The sequence below is a fragment of the Sinohyriopsis cumingii genome, chromosome 7 (assembly GCF_028554795.1).
Source record: "Sinohyriopsis cumingii isolate HCF-2022 chromosome 7, ASM2855479v2, whole genome shotgun sequence".
Lineage (NCBI taxonomy): Eukaryota > Metazoa > Mollusca > Bivalvia > Unionida > Unionidae > Sinohyriopsis > Sinohyriopsis cumingii.
In genome coordinates, this window is record NC_142967.1 from 7041945 (window position 1) to 7058612 (window position 16668).

General features: G+C 35.5%; 1 protein-coding gene across 1 annotated transcript in view; it reads left to right on the plus strand.

Moving 5' to 3' along the window:
• LOC149794693 (beta-centractin) overlaps positions 1–16668 on the plus strand; it is a 58844-nt gene that overhangs the window by 16765 nt on the left and 25411 nt on the right. Inside the window, exons 3-6 of the mRNA XM_089964301.1 lie at positions 2961–3036; positions 7096–7221; positions 13194–13318; positions 13961–14177. Coding sequence (XP_089820427.1) covers positions 2961–3036; positions 7096–7221; positions 13194–13318; positions 13961–14177 — 544 coding nt within the window. The remainder of the gene's footprint in view (positions 1–2960; positions 3037–7095; positions 7222–13193; positions 13319–13960; positions 14178–16668) is intronic.

Here is a 16668-nt window from a genome sequence, read left to right on the forward strand (position 1 = left end):
AGTTTTGATGGGATTCAGTTTTGCAGTCTCAATCAAAGATCACTAAATGGCTAAAAACTTACTTACCACATTAATAACCAGTACCTTATGTACTCGCATATAAGCCCATTCATGTATTAGCCGACCCCCAAACTGAACAGGTATAAACATTAAAAAGAAGTGCATGACCCACATATAAGCCTACCTACAGCTCCAAAATATTTCAAGATGCACAAGGTAAGTTCGAAATGCATTTATTTAGGCAAAGTTGTATTTTAAAAAAATTACATGTATACTTATCTTGAGGTTGGCGTGCATGATTATTAAACTTGTTTGAAAAGTAATTTATTTAATTTTCTGTTTTCTTATTGTTTCTGCCTAATTTAGATTTTGTGTGTAATTTAATCGTTTCTGCCTAATTTAGATTTTGTGTATAATTTGATTGAACGATGACAAGAATTTAGCATTCGCGAGTTGCTGTAACACTGCCTTTCCCTTTTGACTTGATTATTGTTTGTTTATGCATTATTGCATTGGCTATTTTATATCAGTGCACCGGTAATTACATTTACTTTGCTTTGAAATTGTAAATACCAGACTCATTAGAATGTGATCCCAGTATGACAACACAACAAACAAACAATGCAGTTAGTTGTTAATACCATAAAAGCTGAGTTGTAGTTTGCATTGATGTAAGTGACCTTAAACCATACCTGTCAACTTTCATGCTGGGAGGAAAAAGTCATGATTTTTGGGGTCGCTCCCTGCCTACCTCCAGATTTCATAATATCTTCTGATTTTTGCAGAGGACTCCCAATTTTTACATTTTGTCTTTGATTTTCATTTCTTCTAAACAAGGAAAGTCCTACATGTTCTGTTGTATCACCTGTGAATTATTGTTGTGATGAAATAATTACTTTCCTATAAAGAATTCGCTTCTTCATTAAATAGAATCATAAGTTTAAACATTATTCGTGTAAATTAATGATTTTTTTTTTACTTCTACAATAATACAAAAATAAACCAGAACAAAAAAGTAAATCACAACAATAAAATCATCCACAATTAATTTCAGTCCCAATAATGATCACTATAAATGCTGTAACTCCATCTGCTATAGCACCATTCCCTCAAAAGATACTTATACGAGTGAACACATGGCATTTTTATACCGTATATACCAATGATAATTACCATCGTTAAATTAAAAGAAGGAATGAAAATACCGTGCAGCAAATGTGCCTCAAAAAACTAATTGAGAATACATGTGTTTTAATAAACAATACTAAATGCTTTACAAGTTGACAATACGTGAATATGGTCAGATATACAAAGAGGGGAAAATAGTTGCCATATGTATGGTACCATGAGGCTGGCTATTTTGGTACCTTTAGTTCAACAAAACTGGGAATCCTTTATTTGCGTATCAATTGCTGGTGCTTGCATAACACACAAAAGCGTAGAACGTGTTTGTTTTTATTACGGTGGAGGGCAAATCATTTTCACAAAATAGTTGCATGTATAAGGATTAACTTTTAATTAGTCATGTTGGCTTTCTTGCTTGTTTATTAAAGTTAGACAAATCTTTAGCTATTGTGCAGTTTGTCCGCAGCTGACCAGAATATGAAAATAGGACATTTTCAGGGGGAATGTAGGGCACGTCACAGGGAGAAACGGCGAGTCTTTTTGTGAATTTCATGCATATTGGACCAGGAAGATCAATCAATATTTAGTGAAAACAAGGCTTTAAAAATGACACGAACAACCTCAAAATTGTAGGTCCCAATCTCTATTTTTTTATATTCACTCTCCCTACTTGGCTTTTGAAAAGTTCATAGGTATGCCTTTGACACCGTTTTACAAAACTACGGTAATCGTGCTAATATTAAGGAATAAAAGGCAACTACACATCAATGTACTTGTATAGTTACCGGTCAAAATTCCCTCTTATCACAAGCCAGTTTCAGGGTTTTAATAATTAACTAGCCTGTTCTTCTGTCGCAAAATGAAAGAAAGAATATGAGAATTTTAGCCTTTATTATTACCACTCTTCGTGAACATGTAAACTATGATGGTTATGTGCCTTGTACAATTAAACGTGTATACCTTTTTAAAAATATTACCTCATTTGTAAGATTGCTTATATAATTGAAAATGAGTAACTCATGAGCACGTGATTCAACATAAATGAAAAAGCTATTAAGGTCTAGCTGGTTGAAACAATGAATAAAGCAACATCTGCTTTTAATATGTTTGGGAATAAGTAAGGACTTAAGTGACACTTTGCACTGTGTAAGTGCTGTACATTATAGTTCAGCGGGGTCTCCCGGGTAAGGTCAACTGTCCCGTGAATTATGAAGTCAGTATTTACCTTTATTTAACTTTGTGTTGGAGAAATTAGAAAATATGCAGATGCAAAATAATAACTAAACCATTCATAGCACTGTGTAACAGTTTAATAATTGTTGGGTCACCAAAAGTTACTTATTTTTACATGCCTATGTCTTAGGACAAGGAAAAAATTATTGTTTCATGTCCCAAGATTTACAGTCATTAAACAAAAAGACCTAAAAAAAAATGTCAGACCTTTATTTTTTCCTAAATTATTCGGCTTATACATGAGTATATATGGTACGTTGTTTCAGCAGCTTCACATTAAAACCCAAAAACTAAGTCTAAGCAAGCTTTACCATAGTTGCATTGAAGCGGTCATGAAACCTCAGTCTGGCCAGATTTACTTGGTTGCAGTGTCTTATTAAGTGTTTCTGACATTGCTATTTTGTTCCACATGCATCATGAACTGTCACCAAATCTTGAATATTTAGTAAGATGAATAGGGCAGGTAACTAAGGCTTTAGAGACGAAAGCCATGGTAAAAGGGGAATTGTGATTGCCAGCCATTTTATTTCATTCAAAGCTTCTAGAAGAAACCATTATTTTCCTGTCCACTCTAAGTAAGAGATCACCATTTTCTGTTTCAGCATTGGAAGGCCCAAGCATGTGCGAGTCATGGCAGGAGCGTTGGAAGGGGACGTGTTCCTTGGTCCTGATGCAGAGGTAAAAAGATCAAGGACAGATCTGGGGTGAAATTAGTAGATCATGGGCAGTTCATATAATTTGGATGTTGTGTGTTATAGGACCATTTTTTAAGGACATGATAGCTATTCATGGCTGCCAGCTTATTTGGTAGAGAAAGAAACCAGAAAGAACCACTGACCAACAGGAAGTTTCTGGCAAGCTTTCTCACATACCCATGTTGGTTGAGCCAAGATTCAAACCCACATATTGGCAAAGTGAGAGTGACCTGTAAAGGTGAGTGCTTTAGATCAATTTGCCACCTTCACTCCCCACTGCCTATAATTGACTTACTTTCTAGTTTGTGGGGGGCCCCGAGTGGCTGAGTGGTCTAAAGCGCTCTCCGTTACAGATCACTGCCATCTCACCTCTGTCTGCGCCGGTTCGAGTCTCGGATTCAGCCAATGTGGGTATGTGAGAAAGCTTGCCAGTATCTTCTCGTGGGTCGGTGGTTCTTTCAGGGGTTTTCCCGGGTTCTTCCTCCACCATTAATACTGGCCGCCATGTATAGCCTATCATGTGCTGAAAAATGGCGTTAAACACAACAACAACAACAACAACTTTCTAGTTTGTGAGATTGTCAAGTTGAACATTCCATTGATTTTTCTGGAAATTCAGAGACTGGGTGCTTGCAGTTGTATATTTCTTTCATAACTTGAACGTTGGCTTGAAAGCAAAATAGTGCAGAGCCATTTTACACACGCAAATTGAATGTTGTAGCCTTTTTCATCACCACATTTAGTTGACCTGGTTGTTCAACTCAGTTCTTGCAAGACGTGATCTTTCTATATTGCCAGTCTTAAGCCTGGCATACAATGTTTTGGCATCTGTCCATCTGTCCAGTAACATTTGAGTGTCTTTGGCAAAAGAAATTATGGTTAGTGAGAGTTTCATTAAACTTTGTATATATGTATGTATATATATATATATATATATATATATATATATATATATATATATATATATATATATATATGTATATATATATATATATATATATATATATATATATATATATATATATATATATATATATATAATGTCAAGAATGTGTTTTGCTATGCTTTCAACCTAAGGTCAAGTTAATGGTGAATGAAAATATATATTATTTTGTGACTTGTCTCCTTGTCTGGAGGATAGGTTTTCAGCATGTGAAGATGCTTTAATTAAACTTTGCATAAGTATACATCATGACTAGATGGTGTGTCATGTACCACAGTCACCCCCCTCCCCCCACCTCAGTATTAATAGTCACAGCAAGGAAAATGTAATTCTATGAGATGTGTCCTTGTCTGAAGTATAACCTTTGAACAACTGAAGATACTTGAATGAAATTTTCTCCAAGTATATATCTTGACTGGACAATGTGTCAAATACCATAGTCATGCATGCACCTCCAGTGCCTCCAATGGCAGGGGAAAATGTAATTCTCTGACTTGTATCCTTGTCCAGAATATAATTTTTGAACCAATAGAGATATTTTAGTTAATCTTTAAGTATATATCATGACCATATGGTGTGTCATGTAATATAGACATGCTCCTGTCTCAGAGTCATTGTTGTGGCAATGAAAAATTTACCAGATGGTGTGTCATGTAATATAGACATGCTCCCTGTCTCAAAGTCATTGTTGTGGCAATGAAAAATTTACCAGATGGTGTGTCATGTAATATAGACATGCTCCCTGTCTCAAAGTCATTGTTGTGGCAATGAATAATTTACCAGATGGTGTGTCGTGTAATATAGACATGCTCCCTGTCTCAAAGTCATTGTTGTGGTAAGGAAATATTTACCAGATGGTGTGTCATGTAGTATAGACATGCTCCCTGTCTCAATGTCATTGTTGTGGCAATGAAAAATTTACCAGATGGTGTGTCATGTAATATAGACATGCTCCCTGTCTCAAAGTCATTGTTGTGGCAATGAATAATTTACCAGATGGTGTGTCGTGTAATATAGACTTGCTCCCTCTCCCAAAGTCATTGTTGAGGCAAGGAAAAATTTACCGTTGATCCTGGAGTATAAAGTTTGAACAAGTCAACATATGTTAATGAAAGTTGAACCAGTTATACAGCATGAATCGATGGTGTCTCACATTCTTAGCAATTCCCCCTGCTTCAGCGCCAATGTTTCTGCAATGAAAATATAAATCTGTTACCTCTCCATGTACGGGTAGAATTATTTTTAACCAAGGGTGATATTTTAATGGAACTTCAGCCTGTTATTTATCTTAAGTTGACATTGTTTCAAATATTCACACTCATACTTCCTGCCTCAAGGTCAGGGTCACCATGGGGAATGGTGTAAATTGGTTGCCTGTTTCCTCTGTCAACTTTTAACCTCTGCAGTTATTTTGATAAAACTTTACACAGGTTGACACCTTATCTTATGGTAGTCAGGTCCCTAACTCAATGAACAAGATCATTAGTAGGGTAAAGGTCATGGGATGTATCATCTTCAGTTTGCAGTACATATGTTGTGTTGTTTTTCTTTCTTCTAAACGTGACAACAGGTATCCAGTTACTTGGTTACCCACCCGTTCATAATTACCTGGGCAATACAATTAGCTATACCCGTTTAGTCCATGTAAAAAAAAAAAGGTTTCCAAGTTCAGATCAAAGATTAGTGAGACAGATTAATGAGTAAAGTTAGAGGCTTCTGTCATGTGACATTGATTCATAGTTGACCATCGCCAACTGATCTTATATTTCTGCTGTTTCCAGTCATTTTGTACATCAGTTCCCTTATTTCTGTTTATAGTAACTGTCCAAGAAAATAGGTGGGTTTCTTGAATTTGAAACCATGTGCTACACATTCATTATAGCTTAATACACACTTAAGTAGCAGACCAGTCTATAATTAAAAAAATATGGCACCAGATATTAAGTGAAACGGTCGTTACCGATTTGACTTGTGGATGTTACGTGACTAAAATATGTTAGAGGAGAGGGATTCTGTTAAACTGAATAACATGTTGCATCAGGAAAATGATAAATCAATAGCGCTTTACAAATTTTGAAAGAGGAATTCACCAGTGATATACTAATACAGCATTCAAAATTTGTGGACTTGACGTTAAGACCTTTCAGCGAAAGTGAAACGTTATGTAAAAAAAGTTAAAGTGAATGTTATCTGTAAATAATTTATCATTTTGTTTTTATGTCTGTATTCTTATACTAATCCATATTTATTCAGCCAGTTTGTGAATTTTTTGTGACTAACTGCAGATCCAGGTAAGTAGCAAAAATAAAGGTATGTTTTTCATAGGGTTCTCTGTAATTATGGTATGTTATATTATAGATACTCTTTTGATGCTCAGATTTTTTACTCTTTTTGCCATTCATATTAGTAATAATTACTCTATGCCTCTCAAGGAGTTATGTGTGAACTTAAAACAAAGCAGTTCAGGTTTACATTTAATGTAATTTCCCTTTGATCGAGTACCTAGGTAACCAGTTATTAGGATCAACACGTACACTGGTGACTTTTTCTAAAATTTTGACATCTTTACTTTCTTTTTTGATTTACACTTGATTTTGGAGGTCAAACATAAGACAGCAAAGAGAGAAAGAGAGAAGCTGAGATGAGTATTTTTAGAACATACACCATTCCAATTTAGAACATACACCATTCCAATTTCAGGCCCACTTTATTTAGCCTCAACTTAACTAGCTTGTGACAGGTTTTCAGTTGATGAGTATTTTTTAGAATATACACTATTCCAATTTCAGCCCAATGTATTGAGCCTCAGCATAACTGGCTTGTTACAGGTTTTCAGTTGATGAGTATTTTTAGAACATACACCATTTCAATTTAGAACGTAATGCGATTTAAATTTAAAATATACACCATTCCAGTGTAGAACATACACCATTCCAATTTCAGGCACACTTTAGCCTCAGCTTAACTGGCTTGTGACAAGTTTTCAGTTGATGCAATTGTGAAAAAGGGTTAGAAGCTACTATAATAACATTATAGAATTTCAAATTGTGCATTTTTGTTCAGACCACATCATTAATATATCATTGTTCTAAATTTTAGGAGCATAGGGGTCTGTTGACAATCAGATACCCTATGGAGCATGGGATAGTGAAAGACTGGAATGATATGGAGAGAATATGGCAGTATATATACTCAAAAGATCAACTCCAGACATTTTCAGAAGAGGTGAGTCCATCTTGTTTGTTATGCTTTTTCAGAAATCGTTTATGTTCTACTGTGACAAACATTGTAAAATGCTATACATAGCAAATACACTGTTCATCCAGCTTCCATGTAGTATCTACTGGTACGACTAGTTTCCTGAGCAGTATACAGCAGGGGTCTCAAACTCAAATCACCATGAGGGTCACATGTGGACTAGTACATTGGCCTGAGGGCTGCATCTTTGAAACCTTTTTATACAGTGAAAGTGGCTCATATGAAAGGTAAGCAGCAGAAATGTTGGAAACAGGAATTAAATGATGTGACAATCAAATTTTTTAAAAATATGTCTGGCTGTGAAGAAAAAATTACATTAATAATTATTTTACAAATTTGGGGTGTCATTGCAGGCTACAGGAAATAACTCCATGGGAGCCTGCTGGCTGCTTGTTTAAGACCCCACGTATACAGTATGAAAACGTGGCTGTCATGTTTTTATAATGTTGCAGTATGACAAATCAGGGCATCTACTATGGTAACTCAGTACTCCGAAGTTGTGAGTAAATATGACCACATTTCTGACCCAAAATGTATTTGTATGAGTGAAAAATGTCAGCTGATTGCCATCTAGTATCCTTAGAATTATTTTATTATCAGCTAGAAAATGAAAGTGGCACATTCTAATTGCAAGTAATATAACATGTTTTGACACTATACACATGCAGGACATGTAGTTTATTTAACAGTATAACCTTTACTGAATTTGAGATTGCTGCTTCTGGTGCTATGTTTAATTGAAATTCGTCATGCAGTCCAAATTCATAATTGCCCATTCACCCTCAATGGGTGCAAACCCATAAAACTCATCCTCTTCACTGTTACTGTTAGTTTCAACAAATTCATCATTTTTTTTTTTATGACCTTGTCCTCACATCTAGTTACGTTATTGTTAATGCACAATTTAAATCATTTTTTTAAAAACAGATCTGGCTTGTCTGTAAACCATTTGACTGCTTCCACAATTCTGTTCACAACTTAAAAAAAGAAGTGTTGTTATTCTTCTTGGCAAGATGATCCTCAGCTGCATTACGAATAAAGTTTGACGAGCTTGCCATAAAGTCAGACTTGACCAGTATATTAATACTGATGTCTAGTGGTTGCCGGTTGGAGGGGCATCCACCCATTCTCAAAGCTGCCTTTGCAGCATCCATAATGTGTGCTCAGAATAAATCCTTTGCTAAAAGTGATTGCTTCTTTCTTGTGTACTTAAAATTGAATAAACTTTAATCAACTGCATTTTCATCTCTTCATCAACTGCATTATCATCTTTTCATCAGCTGCATTATCATCTCTTCATCAACTGTATTTTCATCTCTTAATATCAATCCTTTCCTTGTCTTAATATCTTTAAGCTCCCTTAATGCCAGAAAAAGTTATCAATGGAAGCAACAAATCACCTGCAGATATTAACGTTAGATGTCTTTCATCTGCACCAGCTTTAGGCCTCTTTCTTATCAAAGTAGTTTCATTTCTGTTAATGATCATATTGTTCCATTTGGGAACAGTATCAAAGTAGTTTCATTTCTGTTAATGATCTTATTGTTCCATTTGGGAATAGTATCATAGTAGTTTCATTTCTGTTAATGATAATATTGTTCCATTTGGGAACAGTATCAGTTTCATTTCTGTTAATGATAATATTGTTCCATTTGGGAACAGTATCAAAGTAGTTTCATTTCTGTTAATGATCATATTGTTCCATTTATGAACAGTATCATAGTAGTTTCATTTCTGTTAATGATAATATTGTTCCATTTGGGAATAGTATCAAAGTACACTGTAGTTTCATTTCTGTTAATGATCATATTGTTTGCGAAATCGTCTTTTCTGACCATCACAAAGTCATTGAATGCTTTTAGTTCTTGTTCAAGTCTTCTGAGATACTCTGGACTATAAATGTCCATGCCCAAAGCACTAGATTGTGCCACTGTAAAAATCTTGTCCAGATCCTACTAGACTGAAAGTCATTTTCTGTATGTTCATTTGATACCATTGTCTTGGCATAAGTGCATATATTATCCACATTGATAGGAATCAGCAGAACTCCCAGGATGGGAACCCAACTTTGCTATTCAAAATCATCACCATTGGACACCAGTCTTCAAATCCTGGCAGTAGTCCCTGTTCATTTGGTTTTTGAGAGAAATTGTTTTTGACCAATTTCTGATTGTCAATCTAGGGTTTTTGAAATGTCATGCTGTTACCTTAGTTAATGTAAATTTCAGAAATTTGCTACTTCCAGTTCTTGGGTCAGTGTCAAGTGATTGTCATACCCTCTCCAGACAGCGTCTTTTTCACAGGCATCATCTTATTCCTAGGTGGGATCCACAGTTTCATCTTTTTTTTGTTGTTGCTGTTGGTTCATTTTCATTGACTTCACATTTCTCCTCTCAAGCACTCTTTCTTAGTTGACCTATGGGCCTCAGAGGTGAAGCATTAGACAAAGGATTTTTTTAATTCTTGCATTATATCACATCTGAGAGCTATATTATGGTTTATTTTGTTTTATGATAACAATAAATGTGCAGAGTTCCTTGACGTAGCAATGTCCAATAAGTTGTCCTTTGAAACTGTTCCAGTCATTCAATTTATTTCATAAATTGATGTGCATACTGGTATATCCATGCACCCAAAAAGAAACCAAAGTCAGCTTCCCAAGAGCAACCTAGTTTTGAGTATTTTAAAATCTGCGTATTTTAAAGAATTCAAAGTATGCTTCCTGGGATTGGCTTGCTAGGTAATAATATATTTTGATAGCCTATATTACTCTTTACCAGATGATCACGAAAGTTTCTCTTGTTTGCCATCTATCGTCGTCATTTATACCAACTGGCATTGATGTTTGCAGGGTAAATAGAATACACATGGTCTTGAAGAATACCTTTGTAAACCATGCCACTGAAAATATTGTCATTTGCAATTATATTGAAGGTATATCCTGGTAATGTTTTTATTTATGAAATATTGTTGTATTCTTAACCTGGATAAAACAAGCTCATGGTTACTTCACGCTATATACCATGTCATTTCTCACTCTTTTTGTCTGTGATTTTTTGGAGCCAGTTTGAGGACAATCAAACACAATACATTATTTATATTCATATCAACAAACAATGTGTCTGTTCATATTGGACATAAGTGGTATACACCGTGTGGATGTATATGCTATATTGCAGGACCATGCAGAGTTTGGATGGTGGATACATTTGTTTCTTATACGTAAATTGTTTATGAAGAATGAGAAAAAAAGGAATAAATGAGAACAGTACAAGCTTAGTTTCATTCAGTTTATAATCAAATACAGCGGAGCCTTGTTAATCTGGACATATTCGTTCCCAGTGACTATGTCTGGATTAACGAGTTTTCCGGTTAATTGAATCATGCACATTTTTATTTTATGATGTTATCACACCGTTTACATGTACATGTATATGCTAGCTGTAAATGTACTGTATATTCAATAATGGTTGAAATAAATCAATGAATACATCTATCGATGTGTATTTGTTTCACATTATTATAGCATGCACTTGTACATACATGTACATTAAATATAAGTTTAGACAATTAACATTTTGTTTATGTCGGCACTCTCTGCTTCTCCCTCATACAATCTGCATTTGATGCCCCGACGATTCTTGAAGCGTTATAGCCAACCACGAGAATAGGTAAAGTCAGTGATGCTGAGTTGGTCTCGGAGTATCTTTGCCTTGGCAATGAGCATTTCATTGTTGATGGTGGCATGGTGGGCTGACATGTCTGAGAACCACATGAACACAGCATCATCGACTTGTTGATATTTGGTGTGGTGAATGCGGGTTAGGTCTGCTGAGTTGGCAGGTATGGACAAACATTTGTTCTTGTTTTTTTTATGATGTCCGCAACTGTCGACTTGCCAATGTCTAAGGATGAGTAACCTATAATATGCTGGCGTATAGCTTGAATGGTAGCTTTTGGGTGATCTTCTTTATGCTGGCAGATCTTCTTTTTTATGCTGGCCAGTATCTCTACTCGTCTACACATGCTTATCGCCATAATATAAGTAAAAAGTACAATGAATACAAACTGATATCTTGCAGTTAAATGCATTTTGGTAAATTAATAAAATGCAGTCATTTTTATAAGTCGTATTTTACAGCTGTTACAGCTGCTAATTAGCTAACAATTGACATCCCCATTTTATTCAGAAATGAAGCCCTATACTGTCCAGAGCTTAAATACATCAACTGTATTTGTACAGCCATCAATAAACTGTGACTGTTACATACATTTGGTAACAACAAAGAGGCTTAATGACGCACTTAATTTATTTACCATATTTTATGTCAAAAAGCATGGATAATTTGATCCCAATGTGTTTATTTAATTATTAACACCCCCATCAGCGACTAGCTAAAACAGACATTGTTTATACAATTGCTGCTTACAATATGGTAACGCTACTTAGTTTTTCCACACACATGATCACGTGATCAATTGATAACTTTAACATACCACTAGAATTTGACCAATCAGAGACTGATACATTGACACATCTGTATTATCCCACTTAATATGTTCATATACGATATTTTTAATTTTCTTATTTTTGGACAGATTATTTCCGGATTATCGATACAAGTTTTAAAGTAATTTTACATTTTGGTCCCTGATTTTGATTTCCATATCTGGAATGCGGATTTCTTGATTAACAGAGCAAATTAACGTTTAGGAATTCCGTTCCCGATGAATTATGTCTGGATAGCAAGGTTTCTGGATAAATGGAGTCCTAATTAACGAGGCTCCACTGTATTTATATTTATTACTCTTTTGATTATAATGTGTGTGTATGGGATGTGCAAATTCAGCACAATTTACTTGTTTCTCAATGTTTTAGAACATATGATCTTGGTTAGAAAAAAGGTTTAACCTTAGTTTTGGGACAGTAAATAATTTATTTTATACTGCCCCAAGATATATAGTAAATACAGGGAATGAGACTAATGTATGGCCAGTGCAGTTAGCCTCAGCTAATGGATCTGGAAAAATGCAGTTATGAGGGAAACAAAGCATGGAAAAAATTACAGTGGGTGCTACTGTTGGTGGAACTTCCATAAATGCTTTATTAATAAATATTAATCTTAAAAAGAAATTGAAGTAAAGGCTTTGTGTCAGTGAATATGAGGCCAGGCAATATGAAAATAGATGATTTAGCAAACTTCAATGGTTGAATTTCATTTTGCTGGCCAGAGGGCAAAGCATATTTTGTCTGTTGACAGCTATGTCAGAAAGATCTATGTACTATTGAAATTATCCTATGGTTTTTTTAAATAATTATTCTAAAATATCACTTTTTGATTTCTTCCACCATTAATTCCACATTTGATTAATCACCTTTTTTGGTTCTTATGGCTACCAAAATATTTATGTTTGAGGACCTAAAATTTGAAATGGACCCTAAAATTTAGAAGTAGGTCACCATACTGCTACTAAAATTTGAAAGATACTTTGAGTACTGGAGATAAGCATTGTGTTGTATTGTTGATGTCAGTCATATTTACTGATATCAAGAGATTAGTGCCATCTAATTATGGCTATCAGTTACAGAAGCATCACAGTTCCCAGTCATGCAAGTATACATAACATGGATTATGAGTCATGCAAGTATACATAACATGGATTATGAGTCATGCAAGTATACATAACATGGATTATGAGTCATGCAAGTATACATAACATGGATTATGAGTCATGCAAGTATACATAACATGGATTATGAGTCATGCAAGTATACATAACATGGATTATGAGTCATGCAAGTATACATAACATGGATTATGAGTCATGCAAGTATACATAACATGGATTATGAGTCATTTTTCAGTAACTGGTCCTCCTTATACCAGTTATGTTTTGCAATTTGTATTGATAATATACATTTTTTTCTTTCTTCACAGCATCCAGTACTACTAACAGAAGCCCCACTGAATCCAAGGCGAAATAGAGAAAAAGCTGCAGAAATTTTCTTTGAAACATTTAATGTTCCAGCTCTATTTATGTCAATGCAGGCTGTTCTTAGCCTGTAAGTTTTCAGTTTTTCATTAGTTGGCAACATAAAGAACAGTATTTAGAATTAGCTAGGATGAACGTATTGGTGTTGTTTATTATATATATATCCAAAAGCACAGAAATTATTTACTAAATGGAATTTTGTTAAGGCATTCTTCATGAGGCAGATATGAAAGTAAACATTGACAGTAATAATTTCTGTCAAACAGCATTGTGACATTTCTTGAGTGGTTGATTTATTGAAATGATCTGTGTTGTGACATTTCATTAACTGTTGATTTGTTGTACTGATCTGTGTTGCAACATTTGTTGAACAGTTACACCTTAACATTGACACTTATTTCTGGTATAATTAAACTTTAAAACATTTATTATAAGGAGAAAAAATAATCATAGCCAGTGTTTGTGATTTATTTCTTGTTTAAAGTAAAATCAGTTTTTGGGTTTGTTCTTATAACCATGATAGTCAAATGTGTTTAGTATAAATTTCTTCATACTCATTCTTGACAAATGGAAGTCTAGAGAGGGAATTTATGTAAATACCTTTTAGCTGACATTTTGGGAACCATATTTGTCGATGTTCAGTACCCCATATTATTGTGTCTATTAAGATTCCTGGTAAAGAAATTGTGTAGGCTATTGTTTTCCATTTTAGGTATGCAACAGGTAGAACAACTGGTGTGGTATTAGATGCTGGAGATGGCGTGACACATGGTGTACCAATATATGAGGGCTTTGCCATGCCACACAGCATAATGAGGGTAGATATTGCAGGTCGTGATGTTACACGGTATTTGAGACTGCTTCTGCGCAAGGAGGGATTCGATTTTCACACTTCTGCAGAATTAGAAATTGTGCGAACAATTAAGGAAGTAAGAGTTGCCTTTTTTTCTTTTTTTAGGATAATTTTTTTTAAAGGATATTCATGGATAAAATTGATTACAAAAGAGAGATAATTGAGGCAGAAAATCATTTTCCCTTCTAATACATTCCCTGATCCAATTAACTTTCGGAACTTATACCCTGCTACATCTCAAAATCTGGCCCGTCCAAAAGACAAAAATTAATTTCCCATTCATTCCCTTTGCTGCTACCAGGTGGTGCTAGGTGTAAATTTTCACTGTGAACTGACAAGACATCATTCACATTGCCTCCAATAAATCATGTGAAATTTATGCTAATTTCATCCATATAGTGAGGATTATTCTACAGATGGTATACCTTGGAACTGGGTACCACAAAAAAATTTGTGATCACAGTATATTGCAGCATTTCCAAACATGCTACTTACTATATGTACCACAGTATATTGCAATTATATTAGGGACCAACAATTTAATGTTCCGGGACGGGTTTGCTACTCTTTTAACACTGTGCTGATTTGTAGCAAATTAACAGCATATTATATCTATTACATTATTTGAAAAGAAATTATCTTCAGGTTAAAGAAAATAAAATATCTCAGCTCAAAAGAAAATTACAGCCCACCTCGCCTTAAAATTAACAGTAGATGACTTTGCTATGTTTAAATTAATAGTTATATAAGTTATAATCGAAAAACTTTAAAAAATGGGATGATAAAGATTTCACTCTAGTTAACACCCTGTGAAAGGCATTGTACTGACAGTAGAAGGCATAACAGGAAGTGTTTACAGTGAAGTCTACAATTTACTAACTACACTTTTGATATAATAAACAGGAAAACTTTGAATGAGATCCTGGATCATTGGTGCAACCTCTCTTGACTCACATCAGGAATACCTTGGAACAACCCCAAACTAATGTGACTTTGTGTACATGTGAAAGTACCCATGGTTGAGGACCCCATCTTTTGCCAGGATTTTACACTGTCAGTGGGATCCAGAGGACACAGGACTCCATATCAGTCTCTTGGAGATGTCTTGTCTTGTATGGGTGTGTGTTGGTGAATACAACTGTCCCATAAAAAGCTGCCCAGGGTCTGTGCCACGGACAGGGTAGGACAACTAGGACAAAAATCCGAGGGCCCACAATGGTTAGGGGACCTACCGCTGCCACAGTTTGTAATTAACAAGGGGCCTGCTGAAGAGTTTTTTTCTAGAGCCCACAAATCCTGTCTGCAGCATTGGCCTGGGTGATATATCTAAGCGTTTCATTGATTTGGAACATGCAGCGTTGGCCAAAGGGTTGTTGGTATCCTAGGCGATCTATGATTAAACCACCCCCACCCCCAGACAAAACAAATCATTGCAGTCAAATTTGGCGGCCCGTAAAGCTGGGAGAACCTAGTCAACCGCCTAGTTTGCCTATATGGTAGCGTCAGCCCTGGGCACAAGTTTCGTGTTGAATTAAGCTTATTATATGCTGTTAGCAACAATGGATATTTAGCGGTTTTGCGGGTTTAACACCATTTTCAGCACATGATAGACTATACTTGGCGGCCTGTATATTTGGTGAATTAAGAACCTTGAAAGACCCACCAACCTATGGAAGCTACTTACAGGGCAAGGTAATTCTCTTAATAATCAACAACTAAATAATAGTGATGTTACCACCTCAAGCAGAGCAGTACCAAATCAACCCAACTCTGCATTCTGGAGCTCTGTCTCCATACAGAATGTTCCCTTCTTCCATTGGTCTTTCATCAGGCCTGCTATGAGAGCATTCAATGACTGGTCTTTTTCCAACAAAGTGGAATCACTAACTGCCCACCATCATCTCCCTTGTGCTGGATTCTGAGGCTTGGGCCACTGATGCCCATTCTGTCAGTTGGGATGGTTCATGGGCTTTTGACTGACCCCAACTGTTTTGGTTCCAAAAATCTTTAAGAAATTTAAGGGACAGAAGTGCAAAATGATTCTGATTGCTCCTCTTCACAAGGACATGTCCAGGATCAATAACATCCTTGATCTGGCAATTGATCTACCCAGGATGATCCTGGTCAGACCAAATCTTTTATAGCAGCCTATGACCCAAGTGTTCCATCCATGCCCAGACTACCTTGTCCTTCATGCCTGGTTCCTGTCAGGAGAGCTCTGCAGCATACACAGTTTAACCCTTCAGTCATAGAAAGAATCATATGAACAAGAAGGCCCTCCATTCTAAAGGCTTATGAGGGAAACTGGCTTGTCTTCTGGGACTTGTACAAAGTCAGTAACATTATCCCTTTGATGCTCTTGGCAGATGTCAGACTTGAAGAATGAACAAGTATTTAGTAGGAGATCTGGTTTTTAATTGACAAGCGGGCAGTGGAGATTGTTTGACCTAAATCATCTCAACTTATACATGGTTCTGCCAAAATTAAATATGGTGATGGCATGATTAATCCATCTTTTACTGGGATGAGTGAGTCACTCGTATCTGTCCTCCGTATACTCAACACAG